The sequence below is a fragment of the Aquila chrysaetos genome, chromosome 17, assembly GCF_900496995.4.
Source record: "Aquila chrysaetos chrysaetos chromosome 17, bAquChr1.4, whole genome shotgun sequence".
NCBI lineage: Eukaryota > Metazoa > Chordata > Aves > Accipitriformes > Accipitridae > Aquila > Aquila chrysaetos.
This window is the reverse complement of record NC_044020.1, coordinates 28,565,849-28,588,348: the sequence shown is the minus strand read 5'-3', so window position 1 is coordinate 28,588,348 and position 22,500 is coordinate 28,565,849. Positions and strand designations below refer to the sequence as shown.

At 42.9% G+C, this 22,500-nt stretch overlaps 1 protein-coding gene across 1 annotated transcript in view; it reads right to left on the bottom strand.

The window, feature by feature from the left end:
• EFCAB6 (EF-hand calcium binding domain 6) overlaps positions 1-16,730 on the bottom strand; it is a 113,289-nt gene extending 96,559 nt beyond the window's left edge. Inside the window, 5 exon segments of the mRNA XM_030041432.1 lie at positions 4,889-4,952; positions 7,251-7,366; positions 8,607-8,827; positions 10,538-10,777; positions 16,655-16,730. Coding sequence (XP_029897292.1) covers positions 4,889-4,952; positions 7,251-7,366; positions 8,607-8,717 — 291 coding nt within the window. The 5' untranslated portion in view covers positions 8,718-8,827; positions 10,538-10,777; positions 16,655-16,730.
• Positions 16,731-22,500: the final 5,770 nt, after the last annotated feature.

The following is a 22,500-nucleotide window of genomic DNA, read 5'->3' as shown; positions in this document are numbered from 1 at the left end:
CTGGCACTCTCTCTGGCAAAAGGACCAGAGCTCAGATATGCTTTGAAGGCAAACCCTGCAACACAGGACAGCTTGGAAGCTTACCACCCCTCTAACCGTCCCTGAAGGGACTGTGCATCAGATCCACGGTCTCCAAAACACCCTTTTCGAGAGTGGAGGAGGTGCACGTGAGGCAAGGGCTCCAGGGCAGGAAAAGGAAAACCCTCGGTCCCTCCGCTTCCAGTCTGTCTCAGGACAGCCTGACAGCAGGCTGCAGCAGTCTCTCTGCCTGACTGTCCCCTTCCCTTCGGCCAGCACACCCACGCAGAGATGTACACTTCCATTTCCTGCCCTTCATGGCACCCTGCTGTACGGGCACCGGGGGAAGGAGGGGGATAATGGGGAAGCTATTAGAGGTATGGTTATATACCTTATCGGCAAATGGAATATTTCAATCTGCAAAGATCTACCAACCTCGCATATTACACACAGAGAGATACACGCATCAGATTTTGTTTGTTTTGTTAAAAAAGAAAGAAAGAAAATAAATGCCCCCCAAATTTTCTTCTCTTGCTATAAACACATCAGTGCTCATTTTCCCTATATTCTACTTTGGGCCATTTTGTGTAAAATCTTTAATTAAAGTTTTTCTTTGAAATTGTCATCATCAAACCAGAAGAAAGAAAGTAAAAAACGGAAGGACACAGCTGTGCATATATGAAGTGCTATTCAGTACCAAATGAATTGGAACAAAATAAGTATCGTGACTGTTATGCTCTTAGTTTTGGCTCTGTATTCTCAGTAGCACAGTCTAACTTGTCACTTTATATTGATTCCATCTGTTTACACTCTGCAGAGTATTGGCTTCCTACAGTGAACATTTCCTATTTACCAGCTGGTAAAGATAGGCCCAAACCAGATAGAAAAGAATTAGACTATTTTCAGATCCTCATAAACATAAAATCAAAAATTAATGGGGGAGGGGACATAAGAGTAGGAGGAGTGAGGAAAATATATGGGCCTGACGCTTGTTCGTATTGATAGCCTTTTACAACCCATTAGCAATTTTTAGAGACCTTGAAATTTGTGCAATGAGTACACAAAGTAAATCAATTTTCAGTTCTCTTTACATTCTGCTTTACATGAACAGGCTTGTTGTAAATGCAAATCAATCCCAGTACTTCAGTAATCTTTAAAGAGAAACAGTTGGGGCCTGAACTTAGCTAATATAATATTCCCACTCCCACCATCCAGCTATGAGTAAAAGACCTCCACATAAAATGGATGTGTACATGGAGTACAGAGCCATCTTGGCACTCCAGCAAACTGAGCGTTAGTTATTTCTTTTTCATACTTGCTAGATTCCTTTCTTAAAGAGACTATTATTTGGAGGGGCTGACTCACTTCAGGAGAGTCCTTTCACTGTCATTAAAAAAACTGTTTCAGGTTGCAAGCTCTTCTTGAACAAAGTTTTATTTTTTTAACATTTAGGAACACTGCATCATTGAAGCTGAGGCTCCTTTGTGTGGTGCCATGTCCTTTTGCAAGTATCACTGGGGAACAAATCCTGTCCCTATTTTTGGAGTCCTAGCAGCCAAGTCAGTGAAATTGTACTCTGTAAAGAAAAAGAAGACAGATTTGGATGCTTAGAAGACAAGTTGCCCTTTATTGAAGAGGTGTCTACTGAGCCAGGGCAGTAGCATACAGCCAGGGCATCAGCTGGCCAGGAGCATGGAAAAGAAGAGTCTGGGCTTCTGGTATGGTATGAAAGTTCTGGTTCTTGTTACAGCACATAAAGAAGTGCATAAGTATCCCAACTACATTGCTGCCTTACTACCTTGAACACTCACTGAGTCAGTAGAAAAAGAGTTCTTTCATGCACCACCATTTACATTCCCAGGCACGCATCTGTTCAGCATTTGGCCCTCCTTCTGAGGCTGTTCTTTTCTTAGGAGGCAGCACTGTGGATCCTACACATTGTGGCCATTTTCCTACAATTTGCTGTTACTTTTCTTTCTTGATCAGTTGTTTGTTCGGGTTTTTTTGGTTGGTTGGTTTTTCTTTAAACCTGCTTTTCCCCAGACAGTGACCTTCAGGAGTAATATTTTACTACATTTGACTAGAAATGATAGAAGGAGTCCTAAAGTCAAAACTAAATGTAGAGATTTGCCCCGGCATTTGAAATACTCAAAATCTTTTCCTAGCTTATCTATGCTTTACTGAGCAAGTAAGAATAACTACAAAGGCACTAAGGCTCACTTCCAACAGATACAATAACTTTGGTGTCATAAAACCAGGCAAGGCCAGCCCTGGATCATTTGATTAAGTGAACTGTCAGCATAGCTAGAGTTTCTAAGTGCACAACAGTGATGAGAAATCCAAGGCCCCTGTCAGGTCTTGGTTCCCCCCTATGTTTTTTCACTGACTAGAACATGCTCTGAACCACCTGCTGCTTTTCTTGATGTCGTGGTTTAACCCCAGCTGGCAACTAAGTACCACACAGCCACTCACTCACCTCCCTCACAGTGGGATGGGGGAGAGAATCAGAAGGATAAAAGTGAGAAAACTTGTGGGCTGAGATAAAGGCAGTTTAATAAGTAAAGCAAAAGCTGCACACGCAAGCAAAGCAAAACAAGGAATTCACTCACCACTTCCCATCGGCAGGCAGGTGTTCAGCCATCTCCAGGAAAGCAGGGCTCCATCATGTGTGACGGTGACTTGGGCAGACGAACGCCATCACTCCAAACGTCCCCCCTTCCTCCTCCTTCCCCCAGCTTTATACACTGAGCGTGACATCCTATGGTCTGGAATATCCCTTTGGCCAGCTGGGGTCAGCTGTCCTGGCTGTGTCCCCTCCCAACTTCTTGTGTCCCCTCATCCTCCTCGCTGGTGGGGTGGTGAGAGAAGCAAAAAAGGCCTTGACTCTGTGTAAGCACTGCTCAGCAATAAGGAAAACATCTCGGTATTATCAACACTGTTTTCAGCACAAATCCAAAACATAGCCTCATACTAACTACTGCGAAGAAAATTAACTCTATGCCAGCCAAAACCAGCACACTTGATCTTGGCCATTATGATAGTTATGATGTCTAAATAAACGTACATGTGGTAGGTGGTCCAAATACAGCTTTCTGCCTATACAAGGAGAAAATTACTATTCTGTATTTTACTGAGGACATTAAGAACTTTTTCTTTTTTTTTTTTTTTTAACATGCACATACATATTCAAAACCCAATCAGATTTACAAATATAAATGTATCCTTGACTGATGATGTACATCCAAACAGGAGCAGAATAAGGTTCGACTTGGGAATAACCACTGTGATAAATTACAGATAAATACTTAAAAGAGTATATGAACTCTTAAGTGTATCTGAATAATTATCTGTGTACATCATGCATTTACATATCTTGCAGTACTTCTTTAACTGAATTGTTCCTGGGATATATATGTAGCAGTAACCTTGCCTTAAGTTAATGATGTTTTCTGTTAATGTACTAAAATATACATAACAGCTCTGTTTCACAATGCTGTTAAAAAAAAAAAAAAACACATAGAACCTTGTAAATTAAATTTACCTCTAATCAGGACTTTGGAGGATATTTTCAATTCATAAATTCTGTAATAAGAATATATTTCAGCAATTTCTTTTGTGATAGGAAACGCTTAACATGAAAACGTAAACGTTACTCTTCAGTTAGCTGCATATAGCCAAATGAATAAAAGCTATGGCATTAATAACAACTATACCAAGTTATGATTGATAGGCTTTTCCACAGCGAGAAAAGATTGTCTCGGATACAATCTGTCCTAACAGCCTTGCGATATGTTAATATTTTATTCAGACTAGAGTGAGGATATATTCAGATGTCCTACTCAGTGGAAGGGAAGCAAATGGGTTGCAAATACTACTGCAGCCCTGAGGTGCAATAACAGCTGTGAAATCAGAAAGATTTTATTTCTCCCTCCCAAATTACAGGCCAAGCCCATGCCAAGCACAGCAGGAGGCTGGATTTTCCTTGGAATTTACATCAGGTTATGTTTAATGTATTTCTTCTATGAACAGTCTTAGGGTAGAGCCAACAGACTGTCACACAGTGCTCTAGAAGGCATGGAATACTCTTCTGTGTCCTTGTAAATAATAACTATTATTAGGCATGATATGTGACATTAGGTTAACTTGCAAATGCCCAAATATAATAAAATACTATGATGTTGATAAACAGATTTTCATGGCTCAGTTTGTGCAAAAATAAAATAATAAAAATCTAGCTTTCCCATAGTCACACCACCACTTTCTCCTCGATTTAAAAAAGTGGGTTTGTGCAGTTCAAATTTGTGTTGAGATTTAAGCAGACTGAGCTCTCAGGTGGCCGGATACTTCTAAGTAAAAAGAGTACAAAATGCATAAAATACCATTCTTCTGATGTGACAAAATGTTTTACATCAGTCTTGCAAAGAGCTAAACAATTACAGAAACTGTACTGCCATGGAGAATCTAGTTTCTTAAACAAGTCAAACATTGTTACTCAAGCCACAAGCATCTAGAAACTAAGAAATAAAATCACAGTGGGACTATGCCAGTCCTACACCAGAGATTTGCTGCAAGACTGCTTGAAAGAGAAGAGTGCTTAGGTTTTTGATGCTAAAAAGGGACTCACAGTGTGGATCAGAGAGGCTTTTAAAATACTACTTAGTACTTCAGCATAATAAAAAAACGCAAAACAACAACAAAAAAAACCTACAAAAAAGCATACAAGCATGACCACGTCTTCATGATTCAACAGGGTAACATCCTTTTAAACATGTTACTAAATTGATATCGGTACATCAAGAGCAACATCTACTTATCTGAAATGAATTACTACCCCAGCATGTGGTTTCTGTTATTACCGTGGTCAGCATACTTTCTCCTTGAGCAGGGATTCCAGCTGTCTTAATGTTATTGTTTGGTGACTGTGCCTGTTCAACCTGAAAATAAATATAATAAAAAAGATTAGATGAACATAAACCACAAGTGCATCAATGAACATAAACCACAAGTGCATCACAGTACCATTGAAGACCGACCACTGTAGGGACATCAATGGGAGAGTTTTATTTTAGCATGTGAACAACTATAATTGCAAGAAAGTGGCTTGATGCTGCCTTCGTTGTGGCTGTTCTTCACAGCTCTGCACTGGTCTTGGAGAAAATCACTACAAATCTGGATCCCTGAGCAGAACGGAGATGTGGCAGCTGCTCCTCTACCACAAGCGTGATGACTGTTAGTGTAAAATATATTTTCTTGAAGGATTTTTTTTGGCTGCTGTAAGGGACACAAAGGCTTATTAGGAGCTTGATCTGGCCCCTGGGATGACAGAGTACTAGGGAGTCCCAAGGTCAAGAAAGTTAGAGTGCCAGTTCTCCCCTCTCCTCTGCTCCCGTCAAGTGTTCTTCAGAGAACAAGAAGCATGTCTCCTCCTCCCCTTCTCCCCCAGCACGAATCCGATATCCACTTGTCACCAGTAACTTTTAAAATGCTTTTAAAAATTAAAAATACATCGACTTGCTTTTGCTTTTGTTTCCTCATCCTATTGACTTGCACCAAGCACCAGAGCGGGTCATTTTCAGAGTCAACTACCAGCCAAGTTTACTTTCGCTGGTGAGTTCTGCAGGTGCCAAATTCCACTCTCCGCACCTCCCTCTCTGGTTTCAGCCTTAACTGACTGCTCCTGAAAAGCCCTTTTGTATTCATATCTGTATTTGTGGGATGAAGCCCGAGAAGCCACGCTCTGCCATCGTTCCAGCCTCTGCATTCAGCGGAATGGCTGGAGTTCTCAATAGAGAGGAGAAGCAGCTCCGAGCAAAACTCCCGGCGAAGAGCCCCGGTGCTGCCCTCCCGTGGGCAAACCACGGGCGTCCGTGCCCGGGGGCTCTCGCAAACCCACCGCCGGGGCCGCTCCCGCACACCTCGGAGCGGTTCCCCAGCAAACTCGCTGGCCAGAAGACAAGAGCGTCTGAGCCTGATCCTTACTTTCCACATTTTGGGGAGTTTAAAAGGAAATCAAGAGTCACGTCTTGTATATTCTCCTTGAACAGCGGAAGAAAATCCAACCCCAAGCGTACAAAAAGCTTTACCGTTTTATTATATTGCATGTAATAAAGAAAAGATTAACCTTTTATTCCAGGAAAGATCCCTCATTTGTTATTTAATTAGTTTTCACTAATTAATTAGAATTTTTTAAGCTCCCCTGTCTCTCTGGGAGAAAGTGGCTTAGGTCCCTCCCTTTTTCTTCTTTTCTTTTGCTGCTCCTCTTCTTCCTCCTGCTTCCTTTCAAAGTCCTAATCCCATTTTTGTATCCTTAGTATTACACTCCCTCATTCTTTCTTTGTCTGAGAGTTTTCTTAGCTTTGCACTTGCTGGGAACAAAGCCGGACTGGAATTTACAGAATATTTTTTGAGGCAACTCTTTATTGAAGGCTAGATCATACAAACCTGCAGGGCAAACTGAAGGAAAAGGAATTTCCCTGCAGATCCCCTTGCAGAATTTCACCCTTTATATTTTACAGTGGGGGGGGGGGTGAGGGGTGTGGTGTGAAAAATATTTAGTACTCACTAAGAAAGCTACTGCGAGAGTACAGATTTGGGTTTGGGGTTTGTTTGTTTGTTTGTTTGTTTTTTAATTTTTTTTTTTACATCAAGTACGGCTCTACTTTCCATTTACTTCATTGACGGTAAGAATCCAAACTTAACCCCAGTTCACACACAGCTGGTGTCTTCTCAACTTTATTACTGAAAAATTACTTGCACTGGAAATGAAGATGAATGTGAGTTATTTACTTCTAAAGGATTGAATCCTGAAACACTATAACTTTCCCATTATTGGGTCCCTTGCCTTAGCTTCTATGTTTCACTTAAAGACATGTCAAGCTGAGTGGCATGCTTTCAAATCCCTATTAAACTGAATCAGTTATAATTTCTTTCATACACAACAACTTTCATTGTTAATTTAGAGAACAGACTGATTAGTCTTAAAGGTTCATATTTTCCCAGATCAGTGGCTTGGCAGACCATTCCCTTCCCTTTGGCAATCGGGTAACATTCCTATGGCAACTACGCCAATTACCCATACAGAAAAAAATGATTTTAGAAAAAAGTGTATCATATCTCTATGTCACTAGAAGCTCACATTAGCAGCTAGATTCCTCCTGGAGAGCTAGACAACTCGCACGTGATTCATGACTACAATTTAGAAGCAATTTGCCTGCATAATATGGAACACTTACCGTTTGAGCATGCTGGTACTTCTGGCAGTTTTAGTGAACTTTGACAGGAAGTCGAGATACGGCACAGTAACTTTGCCAATATTTGGGGTCTGTATTTCAATATACATGGATAAGTCCTACAGTGATATTAGATTGTTTAAATACTTCATTTGCATTACTCATTCTTTTCTTAAACAGCAAAAATAAATGTATCTTATAATTTTGGTTTTCTTTTGTGTATTATGGATTATTACTTCTCAGCAACTTGTCTAGAATTAAGCAGAGCATTAATTTAATATCTGGTAATTCCCTCCCAAACAAGTTACAACCTACAAGTCTTTCCATCACGTAACATAAAGATTTCTCAACTCTCTAGCTCTATGTTCTTTCACATATATATATGAAAGTATATCCATTCTCATCAGCATCACTGATGCATCCTTCTCTTGTTCCAAAAGACTATTTAATGCGTTGTGCTGGTTTTGGCTAGGATAGAGTTAATTTTCTTCATAGTAGCTAGTATGGGGCTATGTTTTGGATTTGTGCTGAAAACAGTGTTGGTAATACCAAGATGTTTTCCTTATTGCTGAGCAGTGCTTACACAGAGCCAAGGCCTTTTCTGGTTCAGGTGTATATGTGTCCCCCTAAAGACAATGTAGTATTAGCAAAGAATTTAACATCAATCTTGGCTGAAATGGGCCTAACCCATTACAGGCTGATTAGTTTAAAATGCAAATGTAATGGATCAGTTCACTCAAATTAAACAAATAAACAAGAGCCAAGTACATTAGGAAAAAAGAATATATATAAAAATTAGTCACCTACACTTTCAGGACAGAAGTTAAGTCTACAGTAATGCTGGTGCAGATTGGCATCAGAATCCTCCCTTATTTTTGATAAGTGTCAGTCATGATATCATATAAACACCCAATGTTCCTTCAAGTCCAATCTGACGATGGTTTATAAGGTAGCAAATACCAAAAGTGAGCTGAGAAACGACTTGTGCAGACAAAAAACAGCTGGTCTCTGACTCAAAGTTCACAACCTAATCTATGCATATTCATAACACTGCATGTATATGAATTTAAGCTGTGAGATTTTTTTTTTTAAATCAAAAAATCTGCTAGTAAATTACAACTCTTTCAAATAGTGAGACACACTACACAGACAAAATCCTCATATAAACATACCAATTGTCAAATTTACCTCACATTGCTTTTGCAAGTTTTCTATGGCTTTCACTTGAACAAAAGGTTTTGACCATGTCTAGCATCTTTTTGATAATATTGGTCTGGAACCTGCTCCCAATGAAATTTTGCTCTAGATGTAAACAGGAACAGCCTCGAAATGATTATAAACAGCAATGACGTAGCATACCTCTGCCAGCACAGTATCAAATTCGGCTTCTGTTAGATGGAAGAGAAAGGTTTCAATCACTCTCCTGAATTCACCCTTTGTGACTGTCAGAGTCTGACCAACATCAAGCATCTGAAATGCTTTTTTCAGTTCATCTTCTTTTTCAGCTGTCTTTTGAAGTAAGATCTGCCCGACGTCCCAGGAGAATAATGTAGGATCTGGGATGGAGCTCACAGGCGTAACTGTAAAATATATCAGGCAGTCACCAGATACCCCTAAGTCTGGCAAAATCACATATTTTTCTGAGAATTCAATACAAATCAGTTCATTCCTAGAAATATTAAGTAAATTGGTTATGGTTTGCCTACTGATTTGAAAGCAATAAATAACCAAACACAATTGTAAGTATTTAAATAAAAGATTCTGGGGTTGCTCTTTCTGCTACTATAGCCAAAACAGTAAGTTGGAATATACACTGAAGTTTTAAAAGTTAAAAACCAATAAAGTTACAGTGCATAGATGTGTTCCATGACAGCAGCCCTCCCACTTCAAACTGCAGAGAGGATCTCTCCACCCTGTAAAATTTAGAGACTTTATTCAGTTATTGAGCTTTGGGTAGAGATATCATGTAGTAGTGGGGTCAACATTCATTGTCTGTATATGGAGTCTATGGCTGGTAAGTATTGTAGCACATGCCAGCCCCTTTCCCATGAAAAACACAGCCAGCAGTGGAGAGTGGAAGTACCTGACAGTGCAATATAGTCTACAGGGATGCCTTATATTACTTAAGACACCTCTGGCTCTCATTAGACTTGAATAAGAACTAAACAAGGACCAAAAGATTTGCCCTGATGTTTCTTTTGGATTCCTAATGAGCCAAATCCAGCCATACCTATGAGCATTTAATTACCTTCTACTTGAATCAAAGAAGGTTTTGTACACAAATCTGAACACAGAGGCTAGTTCATAGGCATTTATGGTTTTTCCAAACGTTAATCTAGGATCTGCTCTTAAACAAAATGTAACTGCCTTCAGAAGAAGCTTTGTTTACAGAAAGCAAGATGGCAAAATACAGCTTTTTGTTATTTAGAGCTTTGCTGCAGTTTTACGAGAGCCAAATTTTTTCTTATGCTCATCCCTTCCTTACAATGAAAGTATACAATCATGGACACCTCGCACATTTCATTTCAACTTCAAGCCGTTCTGACAAAAGAAAGCATTCAAATTCACAGCTGGATACAGCTTCAGTGAAATCAATAGAGCTGTCACAGCTTACTCCTACAATGAATCTGACCCTAAATCTAAAACTACATGGCAAGGAGAGGAGGAAAAGTGACACGAACTGTGATGGAGGAAGCCTCACACGATAATAATTAAAAATTACTTGCAAGAGGAATGTCCACATTGGGATTAACAGCAAATTCATACTTGATTGGAACAAACTATAAATCTTACTCCTCCAGAAAATGAGCTTTCTGTGGTAAGGGTATAGTCATTTCAAATGAGTTCCCAAAGGACAAGATGTATATCAAATCTGGTAATGTGTTATAATTGGAAACAGTGATCTTGTAGTGACTTCAGAACAGAAGCGAGACAGTGGTCCAAAGAAGGCGTCTCTCTCAAGTTCCAGTGGACTTCAAAGAAGGGAAGAAAATAGAGACCCTGTTTCCTCACATACAAGCAGGAGGAACAAGAGTTGGGTGAGAAGGGCCATGGCTCCCTGTTCCACCCTCTCTCCATCAATAGAACTAGATTGATTTTGCTCCTGTCCACAGGATCCAGAAAACATGGTGTATCTGTAACAGACAACTTCTCTCAAAGTAGTGAGGGAAATGTGCCCCAAACCCTAAGTAGCATAAGGGCTCCCTGGACGCTGCAACTTGGTACACTGAAAGGCACCACTGAACCCCAAGCAAACAACAGGACAGAAAGGACTGAGAGGATGATGCCACCTGCAAGTTACACAGTGCTTATCCTCTGAGCAATAGGAGGATTTTGATTTAAAGTCCCAAGGCTGTGAACGCTTAGACTTCGGTACAAATCTGCAGCCGATTTAATTGAGCTCCACATGCTGCCACACAGTGATGCTCTGTTTTGTGTAGAATGAGGTCCTGGGGTAAATGTGATGCCTTGAGAGGAGAGGTGCAAGGCACTGAGGTCTTCTGCAGTTGTCACTCTGGCCACAGTCTCCCCTGGGTTTAAAACAGGATTATGTTTTAAACACACCAGAATATAGGACATGAATAAGAAGCACTGTGGCTGGCAACAGCAACAAGCGAGACAAAACCTGATTTCTTGACATGAGATCTAATTTGCTGATAAAAATATTGACTGAGATAGTGTCCAGCACAAACACAGAAATTGTGAACTCCTCTCATCTAGTCACTGTTAGTCAGCAAGAACTATCTCCTATGTCAGCACTTTCAGATATGCAGTTTAGAGTAGGAGACCAGAGTGGTAGACTAACTCCTTTACCAAATAACACAGAATTACCTCTGGAAATGTTTTTGCCCATTATCTTGAAGGCTATGCACATTAAAGTACTCTAAAAATCTTTAAAAACACAACCTTTTAGTTAAGAAAGCCTGCTATTTTATTAAGCAGTACAGTTGCTTAGATGTTTATTTAGAATTTTAGGCTTTTGCAGGAGAAAAATGCATGTACCAGACACCAGCTCATTACAGTAATTACTCTGTTTTATGAAGAGCTATTATTAATTTTCCGCACCAGGAAATCTGAGGCAAACTATACTGTAAGTATAAACAGAAGAGCTAACTGGGAAAATAACAATCAGACAGAGATAGTATTGCATGGCATATGCAACAGTTTCGTAAGTGTGGCTCACTGGTGACCCGCTAGGCAATGTTAAACGGTCTGCATCTGCTCTGTGCAACCATACAGCTTGAACAGCGCCTGCGATTGCAAACACCACTATGCAAGCTCCCGGTAGGAATGTGGAGAGTCGATAACGCTCTACCACTCAAAACTTTGGGAGAAGCCACTCTGGGGCTTATTCAGGTATGATGAGGCATTTGTCTCAGGACAACATGTGTCCACAAACACGTGGAATGTGTTTTGAGTGCTAATAAAATAAGGGTGATCCAGGTGATGGTGCTATCACCCAATCTTTTCTGTGCTGTTTTACAGTCATTAGTCACAAAAATAGTTCCAAATATTGGCGGTCTTATGCACTGGATCACAGGGTAATTGTATTGATACTTATGTAGTTAACCCAATCAGACACTTCAAAGGAAATCTTTTAAAAGGCCTTGTTTCCTCTATTACAAATGTAATTCAAAATTAGAAATTTGGGTTCTCCCCAAACTGAGTGGCAGTCAGACAGTATAATATATTTCCTCCTCTCTCTGATATGTGCCCATCAATTGCACCTTGCTCCTGCCACTCAATTACAACAGTATAGAAAGCGTTAGCACTGGGAGTTCTATGAGTTCTGAAAATCTAGCATGCTATGTACAAATGACAAAGGCCATATAAGGAGGGTCAGTCAATTCTCTGTAAATGGAGACAAGAAGTAAAAATAAAGCAGACATTGCGCAGCCAAGTGAAAAACAGCGGGACAAGAGCAAGACTCACTAGTCCTTTGGCAAAAATGCAGGACTGTGCAGCATTTTACACAGGCAGAAAAGCACTTCTGCCCCCTCCCCGCCTCCCCTCGAAAAACCATCCAAAATTAATAAACAAACAAAATCACCATGGTACAAACACTTCAAGTTTTCATTACCTAGCTCAGTGCTTTGGACTACTAGGGAGAAGGGGCGGGGGGGGGGGGGGGGGGGGGGCGAGGAAAGGAAAGGAAGAGAAAACAACACTTTTCTGACAACTTAAGTGACCTTATCTTCATGTTATCAAACAGAAATTAAGTAGATCTGAGTAGACAATCTCCACTGCTTAACATGCGGCAAATTAAGCAGTTGCTGGGTACTGTCACTGGGCACTGCATCTTCATCATCTGTACACTCAAATTGTTAGAATAATCTCTTACTGGGTTTTGACCCAAGCTTGGGTCAAGCAGCTTCTTGGGCACATTTTGGGAGTTAGCTTGGTCAGGAACCATTCCCAATGGGCAGTTTGCACGCAGCCATCCTGTTTCAGAGGGTGAGAAGTGTTTAACAGTCTGGACATAGGCTATTCCGTGCCAGTTAGCCTCAGTGCCAAAAAACAGTCACAAGCACACTTAATTTACTAGCACAGCCCGTCTACAGCAGTAACCCCTGGCAGATGTCCTAGCTCTGTAGCCATCCATTAAAAGAAATTAGCCTCCAAGCATTCTTTCTCCACCATTCAGGTGGAAAACAACCTTTTCTTCTTCATCTGATACATGGCTAAGTGTCATCATTACTACAGTCTCTTGGCTGATACACTTGCAGTGGCACCCATGCAAGTTTGGCTCCCTAAAAACCGTAAACAGGAAGGGTCCATTTCTCAGAGGCCAAGAGCTCAAATGAAGGGGTTCTGGCTGCAAGATCTACCCCATCATAAATATGGGCAGACAATAAGTGTATTTGAAACAAACACACACATGTTGATTCCGCCATTGCCTCCTCAGGCACCACCAAGCTCTATCTCAGGTACTGGGGGTTTGAAACTAAAGAGGCTGAGCCAGCTATTTGTACCATGTCCAAGCCAGAGGGAAATTCGCGGACCGTTCAATACTACTCTGCCCTTTTTACAGGTTCAGCGGAGATATTTAAATCAATTTGTTAGCAAATTCAAACAGCTAAGGTAGCAACAGCTATGTGGTTCAGTAACTAGGCTACAACAAGAATATGGTAAGTAGAAGCACATCCTGCTGCTGCTGAAGTCATTAGCAAAGCTCTCTGACTTCAGAAAATCAGGATGGATCTCTAAAGTACTCCTGCAAAAATCAAGTGCAACTGGTATTTTCTGGACTCTAGACATTTCCTGGTGGAAGTATATGTCTGCCTGGTCTACTAACAGTCAGCTTGCCTTTCTTAGCTATCTTTCACAGACCCTTCAGAAATAGTCCATTGTCCATAAGAAGTCTATATACTGAAAGTCAAAGATTGCAGGTACAGAGCAATCAAACTTAAAGTTTCATCGGATACTGAGCCTGGTTCTCTTCTCACTTACACTGCCTTTACACCTGCAAAATATCAGTGCATGAATCAAGAATAACTTACCTGCACTGAATAGCTCCTGATTTATATGTTACTTGGAATTCATGCTGGTGCATAAAAAGTCATAAATCAGATCCATTGCTAATATTTTTAAGTACACTCCTACTAGTGCGAGGGCAAGATCCTCAGTTACCATAAATCAGAATAGCTCTGCTTGCTTTCCTATCTTCAGAAGAATTACAGCATTTATAGCCACTAAGGGATTTGGCCCTCATTTCCTCTCATTTCAATAATTTAATTGATAAGACTTTCCCAAGTGTCTACATACCAAGTTCCTGCATCTGAGGCATGTTTCACTAAAGTTACAAGACGGATGGATCTTGCAAATGGTATACACGTATTTCTGGCCAGTTTAGATAGAAATGTAGAAGGCAGACAGAATAATGAGGATCTGTTACAGTGTTTCAGTCAGAACCATGGGACTGTTACAGTGTTTCAGTCAGAACCATGGGACCACGTCCTTCTCTTTTCTTGGAAGAATGAATGAAGCTTTAGAATAGAATGTTTTTTCCATTTGTTTCTGAAAGCTTCACTGTTTTGCACTGTGTTTGGCAAGATAGACAGCAAGTCGCACCTTCGTTTTCTCTTAGTTCTCTTTTTATTTTTAAAGCCTGACACATTTTATGTAACCTAATGTAAAAGGATCGCTGTCACTTTGTCCTTTATTTTGTTTTATTCTCCTTGAAAGAGTGACAGTGTCTGCAATTGTCAGAGAACAATTAAGACTATGAATTCCCCCATGCAGATCAAGGGTGAACAGTTTGTGGCTCTAGCACAATTTGTTGTTCTCATGATGGGGTTATAGCAAACAACTGGCAGCAGAACCACATCAGAGTATAAGCTCCTGCATGACTTGAAATGGGTTACCAGAGGCTTCCATGGTGTGGTGGTTTGACGTGGACTGGCTGCCAGATGCCCACGCAGCTGCTCTCTCACTCCCTCCCCTCAGCAGGACAGGGGGAGAAGATAAGATGGAAAAGTTCATGGGTTGAGATAAAGACAGGAAAACACACTCACCAATTACCACCCGGGCAAGACAGACTCGATCTGGGGAAAATTAATTTCATTGATTACCAATTAAAAATAGAATAGGATGGTGAGAAACAAAGACAAAAACCCTAAAACACCTTCCCGCTACTCTCCCCTTCTTCCCAGGCTCAACTTCGTTCCTTCATTCCCAACTCCTCTACTCCATCCCCCGGAGCAGTGCAGGGGGATGGGGAAGGGGGGTGGTAGTCAGTCCATAGCAGCTCCTCTCTGACACTCCTTCATCCTCACACTTTTCCCCTGCTCCAGTGCGGGTCCTTTCCACTGGCTACAATCCTTCACGAACTGCTCCAGCCTGCGGACTCCACAGGCTGCAGCTTCCTCCAGGGCATACCCACCTGCTCTGATGTGGGGTCCTCTGTGGGCTGCAGTGTGGATATCTGCTCCAGCATGGTCATCTCCATGGGCTGCAGTGAAATACCTGCTTTACCGTGGCCTCCTCCAGGGGCTGCAGGGGAATCTCTGCTCCAGTGCCTGGAGCCTCCTTCTCCCCTCCTTCTCTGACTTCAGTATCTGCAGGACAGTTTCTCACACTTCTTTCTTTCCCCTCACTCCCCCCCTCTCTCTTCTAAACAGAAGAAAATAAACATAAAAGCTCTCTCTAGAAAGAACGAACAATCACTTAGATACCACATCCTTTCCTACATGTAAGCTGTCCCTGCATGACATACTAAGGCAGCATTTTCTGGATTCTGGCACATGTATCTCTCACACGGACAAACCACCTCCAAGGCCCCTGCCCCTTAGAAGGTCTAATGTTGTTCAAGTGGCTGAGCATGTTCAGTTGTTCCTGTGTTTATCAAACAAGGTGGTACAGCTGGAAACATACCTCCAACAGATCAGGCAGGGACCTGGCACCACTCTAATCTGTGGTGATAACCTTCTCACAACAGCAGATGATGGCTCTTCAGCAAATACAGAAATTTTCACTCCAAGATTCAGTTCTGATGAGTAATGCAAAAGACTGAGATAACCTACAGGATGTGCATTTTATTTTGCAATGAGAATTTTATATATTATGAGCTCAGGGACTGTGTGCTTTTGTGTCCCAAAGGCAGAAATCCCCCCAAAGTTAAAGCCAACCTACAACACATCAAATAAGAAAGTTCAATAGCACACAGGCCGCCTCCTACACTGCCCAGTACTTCCTCAGTGTGAGCAGGTCATTCTGATTACCAGGACATGCTCTAAGTTTGGCTGCAGTGACAGACTACTGGCCCACAAAGATCCTAAACTATAAAGCACCTGTCTTTCAGGTATTTCAGAGAAAAGGTGAAAGAACTCCTGGCAAAAAGAACTGTGGAATAAACCACACACCAACCAGATTCGCCTTTATCAGGGGCAATTAGGGATGGCTTCCCCCCTAAGAGAATTTCTTTTCTTTCTTTCCTCCCCTTGAACATAACAGCAGAGGATTCCAACAGCCACACCTTCTTTTCCCTCAGCCCGAACCTGCAGCCCTCACCCTGACAGAACACAGAGAGGCCCCTTTCCCTCCATGCTCACCGCAGAGTCCCTCACCCCCATTTCCAGAGCCGTCCGGTGCGAGCAAACCCCGCAGCACTTTCTGCCTTGGTTGGGGCTTTGCTCATTGTTAGACGACGGAAAAGAAAAGTTAATTAAAGTGATTCAAGCGCTCTGCTCGTGTAGGGAGGCAGCTGACCCACTGGCCGGTCCCCGGCGGGGCGGGGACGGGCTTCCCTCACGAAAAGGCCGCCAACACCGGGCTTTCCCGCCGCCCTGCCAGGCCCCGCTCGCCGCTACAACGCGGCCGTGGCTCCCCGGACGGCCCCCGCTGCTCCCGGCCACGTCCCCGCAGTGAACTTCGTCGGTCTACCGGGTTGCCGAGCCCCGGGTCGTTACCTGCGGCCCGGGATGGGAGAGCGGGGCCCGCCGGTGCGATGCGATGCCGGCATCGTCCCGCACCTCCTGGGATCCGCTGGTGCCGGGACGCTGTTGCCGTGGTAACAGCGGCCTTCGCACCTGATTGGGCGGGGGGCGCCGCTGTTCGCTTGGCAACAGTAAGGTAAGTGCCTATTGGGTGCGGCGCCGGGGCTGTGGTGAGGCTCGCCCCGCCCCGCCCGGGCCTCTTCCCGGCGGGAGCGGGCCGGGCCGTCGCCGGCCGTCGGAGGCGGGTGAGAGGGTAACGGGAGCGGCGGAGCCGCGTCGTGCTCATCCCCCGGAGCTCCGGGCGGTGGGCCGGTAACAGCGCAGGGCCCGCCGCCAGCCCTCGGGAGGAAGGCTGGGCCCAGGGCCACGGGCCCGGAGCCTCACGTAGGGAACCGGGGATCGCCCCCGGGCGCGGCTCTGGTGGCCGTGGCCGGGCCGAGCGTTTCTGTGAGGAATCGGGCTCTTTAAGGTTCGATTCGGTATAGAACGCCTGCTTTTTCATGGTGTGGTGACCCATGTGAAGTATCGGTTGGGCGTTTTCCATCTTGATTGAGTCCTCTTGATTCCAAAAGGACTGCATAAATTATTGCAGTTGGACATGAGAAAAGAAGCCTTATTCTGTGGCCTTCCATAAGCTTTGGGGGGTGTGTGTGTGGGTGTTGTTTTCTGTTTGTTGGTGGGTTTGGTTTTTTTTCAATAAATGGAATGAAACTTGTTGAAAACTATATTGTAGCCATTGTCTGGAAAAAATACAGTCTCTTGCACAGTCCAGACACGCTGGCCGTGCATCAGCAAGTAACCGATAATGCTTTCTATTTTCAAGAGTCCATGAACAAGTTCAGTATTTCAATAGTTCTTGATGTAGACTAATGCCCTGCAGGGCATGTTAAAGCTTTGATTCCCACAAAGATTTGTGTATGTAACTTAACTTTCATACCTGGTCCCTTTGAATTCAGTGGTCGTACTCCTTCAGAGACAGTCACTTGAGCAGAAGCTTATAAGATTGCAGGAATGTAATGGCAGTGCGTAGTGTTGCAGTTATTGCTAGAAAAAACGGAATAATTTTTGAATTCTCTCTTCATTTCAAAGTCTCCATGTAAATTGCTTCAGATTACTGAGTAAAAAAAGTAACCGAATGATCCATACTTGCATGGTTAAAAACCAAAGCTTGAATTGGCCCATAACTTAATTTTTGTTTATATTCCTTTTTCATTCTGTTTAGAATACACAGGCTTACAAGATCTTTAAAAATAAAAGCAAAGAACTAGTTTTGCCATCTAATCTCAGTAGGATTTACTGAAGGAACAATGAACATGTCCAAAAGGGTCTGGCTGTTAAGAGAGACCGACCCCTAAGCATGTGTGGCTGAAGCAGGGTGGTTAAAGAACAGAACTGGAAACCCACTGTGGATCTTCCTCTGTGGGTTTAAATCCTACCAACTATGGAACGGTGGCGCTCCCAGGAACTGAAAATCTCTTGCAGCATTTCCAGGATTATCTGTTTAGTAGGGTTAGAAATGCCTTTTTTGGAGGGTTTACAGCAGCAGAAACAATGAAGGTCCAGAAGCAAACAAGAGTGGTACATGAATAACCTGGGAAAAGTTAAAATCTGGAGTGGTGCAAACTTTGAGTAGCCAATGTTCATCATCACCTTTGTTTCCTCTGGTAAATTTTTATTATTTATTAAGCCTGAACCATTTGATTATGTGATGTATGGGCAAAAATAAAACACTGCCTTCCCAGTGGAGCTTGAAATCTAAACGTTTTCCTTGGTTCTTGTTTTGTTCTAAATAGTTCACTCGTGCCGAGTTCTTAGAGCTCTCACATATTTTATGGGTGACTTTTCCAAAGCTGTAAGAAAGCAGATGTAAGGCCTGCGAGGGCTGAAGTCTTAGCACACTGTTACACCAGCTGTGCTACTGTTATCTGCGTGCGAGGATTAAATTGTCATCTTATGTTCAGTGCTGGCAAAAGCTGAGTATGTGACAGAGATGGTGACAGTGGATTTAACGTCTGGGTGGCAGTTACTTTGAATATCACTCGTACCACACATATCAAGCAAGTCGGCATATTAGTGATTGTGATTGGAATCAGTCTGAGCAGTCAGCTGCCATTACGTTACTGTTCTTTCTGCATCTTGCATGCTGTCACACAGCATGTCTTCTTGCAGCACTCCCTCCTACAAAACAATATTCCTTCCAAAAGCAGGTTTGGTTAATTCATTCCATGTGGCAGTGTGGATCTGTCTCCCCTTCCTGCTGAAGGACACAATTTCACCTTTATAGACTATCTTTTGCAGGTGAAAGTTGGTCCATGTGTGAAATGGACTGCTCCCAAGTAGACACCGCATTCGGCCGATTGCAGAGCGCTTCCAGAAGAGCTCTGACAAGGTCTTGGGAGATCACCTCCGAGCCAGGGCAGCACCCGAGGACATGCTTTGGCTCCTTGCAGCTGCAGTTCACAAATCAGCCTATTATCTGAAACCACCATCCATATCAGTTTAAGTTAATATGTCAGCCTGTAAATTACAGCAGCTGAGGAGCCAGCACACATTTGCTTCTGCTGTCTCTCCTCCACGGTGGCCGTTTCTGGCAGAGAGGCAGAGTGGACAGCTGGAGGTGGTAGCTTCTAAAACTACTCTAGCGTGCATTGCCAGGGCTTGTCATCTGTGCACGGTGAGAACTCGGGCAAAAGTTGTTGCGTGGCTTTACCATTTTACCCATTGATGAAGTGGCAAAATCCAGAAAAATGATCCTGGCACAGCACAGCTTACCAAAAGAACCTCATGTAGGTTCCTGCATTAGCAGGGAGTACAAAGGCTTCTTCTTTCTTTTCTCTCTTTGATTGGTGTAAACAGCTTCACTGTTTCTAAAACCAATTTATGGTAAGGAGTCCTATGCTGCTAATAGTAATTCCCACACGTTGGGGTCCTAAAGCACAGAAAACTGCCCTGCATTTTTATGAACTTTTCTCCCATTCATTTTTAAAGACCACACAGCTTGGATGCTTTCAGGACACTGGACGTTACATGCACCTATGTACGATTCAAGCCTGAGAGCTAGAAAGAGGCATTGTTCCAGTCTGCCTGCAGAATTTGCCATCGCTTTCCCATCTTTTAGAGGGGTGATTTATTATGCAGATAGACCAGAGCAGAGTGGCATCAGTGCTGTTGACTTCCTTGCCCCTCCCTGGAGATAGAACAACAGTTTTTACTTGAGTATGACTCGGCACTTAAGGTCTATACCTCGTTATGCCAAAATCTGTGCAAATTTTATTTTTAAATGAAGGTGCTTGTTTTTGCACACTCTCTTTCCATTGCCAGAATGAAGCTGGTTATTGGTTGCAATTATTTCTGTTCTGTGTGATATACACCACGACAGGTAGCAGAAAATACTCATCTGCATATGTTTTATGATTCAAACACTAGAGGACAGCAGTCTGCAGATCTACAGTAAAGAAATCAAATGGATTATGTAGTGAGATTATATATCATAATTTCTGTACTGAGTCCTTCCCATGGGTGTGGTCACTGGATTTGGGATTTTTCTGTAAATATTATTCGATTCAGCTGAATCTGTTTAGCCTTTCTCTTTTGACTAAGAGACAAATGCTGTTCCTTAATCCTCCCTCTAAACCTTTGCTGGTAGCTACCGAGCGGCATTATTTATAACCCAGGAAAGACTGAATGGCTTATAATAATGGTGACTCAAGCCTATAAATCTTTATAATTATTGCCAGAACTATTGGTGCCATGTTGTGTTGTGATGCTTATACAAAAGTGCTGAGAATCTTTAATGGTTACTCATTAGCTTTCTTGTCTTTCCTCTTCACTGCTCAACTTCACTGCCATGAACACTTAAACCTTTTGTATACAAAACCGTGCAAAAATTTCTCATCTAGATTAGTTTCCCCTCAGTTCCTTCGTGTTAATGCTTTGGAGGGCTCTTACTGAGGCAAGCCACTTAGAGCTGCTGGCACCTGAGCCATCCCTCCGAGTGAAGCTGCAGGGATGGAGAGCCAGGAGCCTCGGCGGTGCTCAGCACAGCCCGGGGGCTCTCTGGGGGCCTGACAGCCAAGGCCTTTCGAGTACTGCGTGATGTGCACCTGCATAGTGACGGATTGATCCAGTGAAGTGGTATATATGGTATTTCCATGAAGGTATATGGCCAACGATGGCTGGTTTGAACTAACGTTGAGGGTACTTGGTGCTTTACAGGAAAAGGGGGAAGCCTGTTGGTGATCTGAAATACCATTGCAACAGAGCCATCCAAATCCTCCCCACGTCTTGAACACTTGTATCACTAAATGGGCTCCCAGCCGTGTAACTATGATAAATCTCGCTAGCATGCTAACTTTGCAGCAGTTACCTCAGCAGAAGCAGCTTACCAAATTCGAATGCTGAGGGGAGAAAAAAAATAACTCTCTTGGTTTTCTGGTATTTTTGTTCTTCACTTGCAGTGCATTTGTATAAACGAGGCATTCTCACCAGAGACAATTTGGGGCACTTGGCCAAGGGGTGTCTGTGTTTGTACAAAGAGAGTTACAGTGACATCTGGCCGAGTCCTGAAAGTTCAAGTTGTCAAAATAGGAAGGAGCTTACTACCTATGGATTTTAATAGAAAGACCGAAATGCTTTCAAGGACCAGAGATCCAAAGGTAGCATTTCAGCATGGCTTATGTGGAATGGGCTTTGACCAGGCTTTCAGCTTTGGATGAATTTCACCTAATAACACAGAAGGCAACAGAATCAAGGGGTAGGAAAGAATAGCTCTGGCTGAGGACAGTCTTTCTGGGCCTAGAAGGCAGATTCCTGTCACACAGCAACTTTGTGGTCTAAAACAAGGAGCACCAGCGTAGCAGTAGGTGCACAATAGACTGTCACAGAGGTTATTACTCTTTACTATAAGGAAATGGTTTTTTGGCCAAACTCGCTGTTCCCCCTCCAGCCTGGTAGCTGGTGGCCCTCTGCACAGGCTGAGTTTGGCAATGGCATGTGTATACACCTGGCTGTTAAAAATGTGGCCTTACAACATTTTTGGCTTTGAGGGCTGGTCATCTGCTGTAGCAAAGGAGACAGGCTGTGCCTAGGAACTGGAATAGGCTTCCCTGGTGTATTCAGAAATGCAAGAAGCCTTTTAGGCAGCCAGTAAGGATGTATTGTTCATACATCCTCGGGATTAAGTGATTTAAGAAGATTTTTGGTGCTAATGAAATTTTCTTCTGACTCTAATCTGCAGGAACCGTGGGGAGATTTTGTCTTCCTCTGTAGCAAGAAGGAATTCTCCTACTCCTGCCTTATTCCAGCTTGTTGTAGTTTGTGGGTTTTGGTCTCCTGTAGGACAGAGACTAGTAGGACTCCTCAGCATGGAGCTGCCCGAGAGGTGTAAAAGTGTGTAAAATCTTGTGTGGATTGAACAGTGACTGTGTATCATGTCATAATGCAAGAACACCAAATTACACTATCTGCTGGCAGTCTCTAAGCAAACGAGTCCTTTTTCATACAGTGTGCATTTAGATGAAGAACTCATTGCCATGGGATGGTGTCAATACCGGCCTGAGGGGAAGAAAACCCTGTGGAGGGCTATTAAACACAAAGATGCTCACAGAGTCCTGTGCTCTCTATTGTACTCTCGCACAGGCATTCATTATGGGCTGCTGTCAGAGATAGCTCATTAGGTCAGATGGTTGTCTGAGTTGATGCCATCTTTCTGTGGTTCTTCTGTCTTAAGTTAGGAGGCGTGGGTAGGGGAGAGGATCTGTGGCTTGTACAAAGACTACCTGGCCTGAGTAGGAGGTCTAGAAAATGAGCAAACCACAATG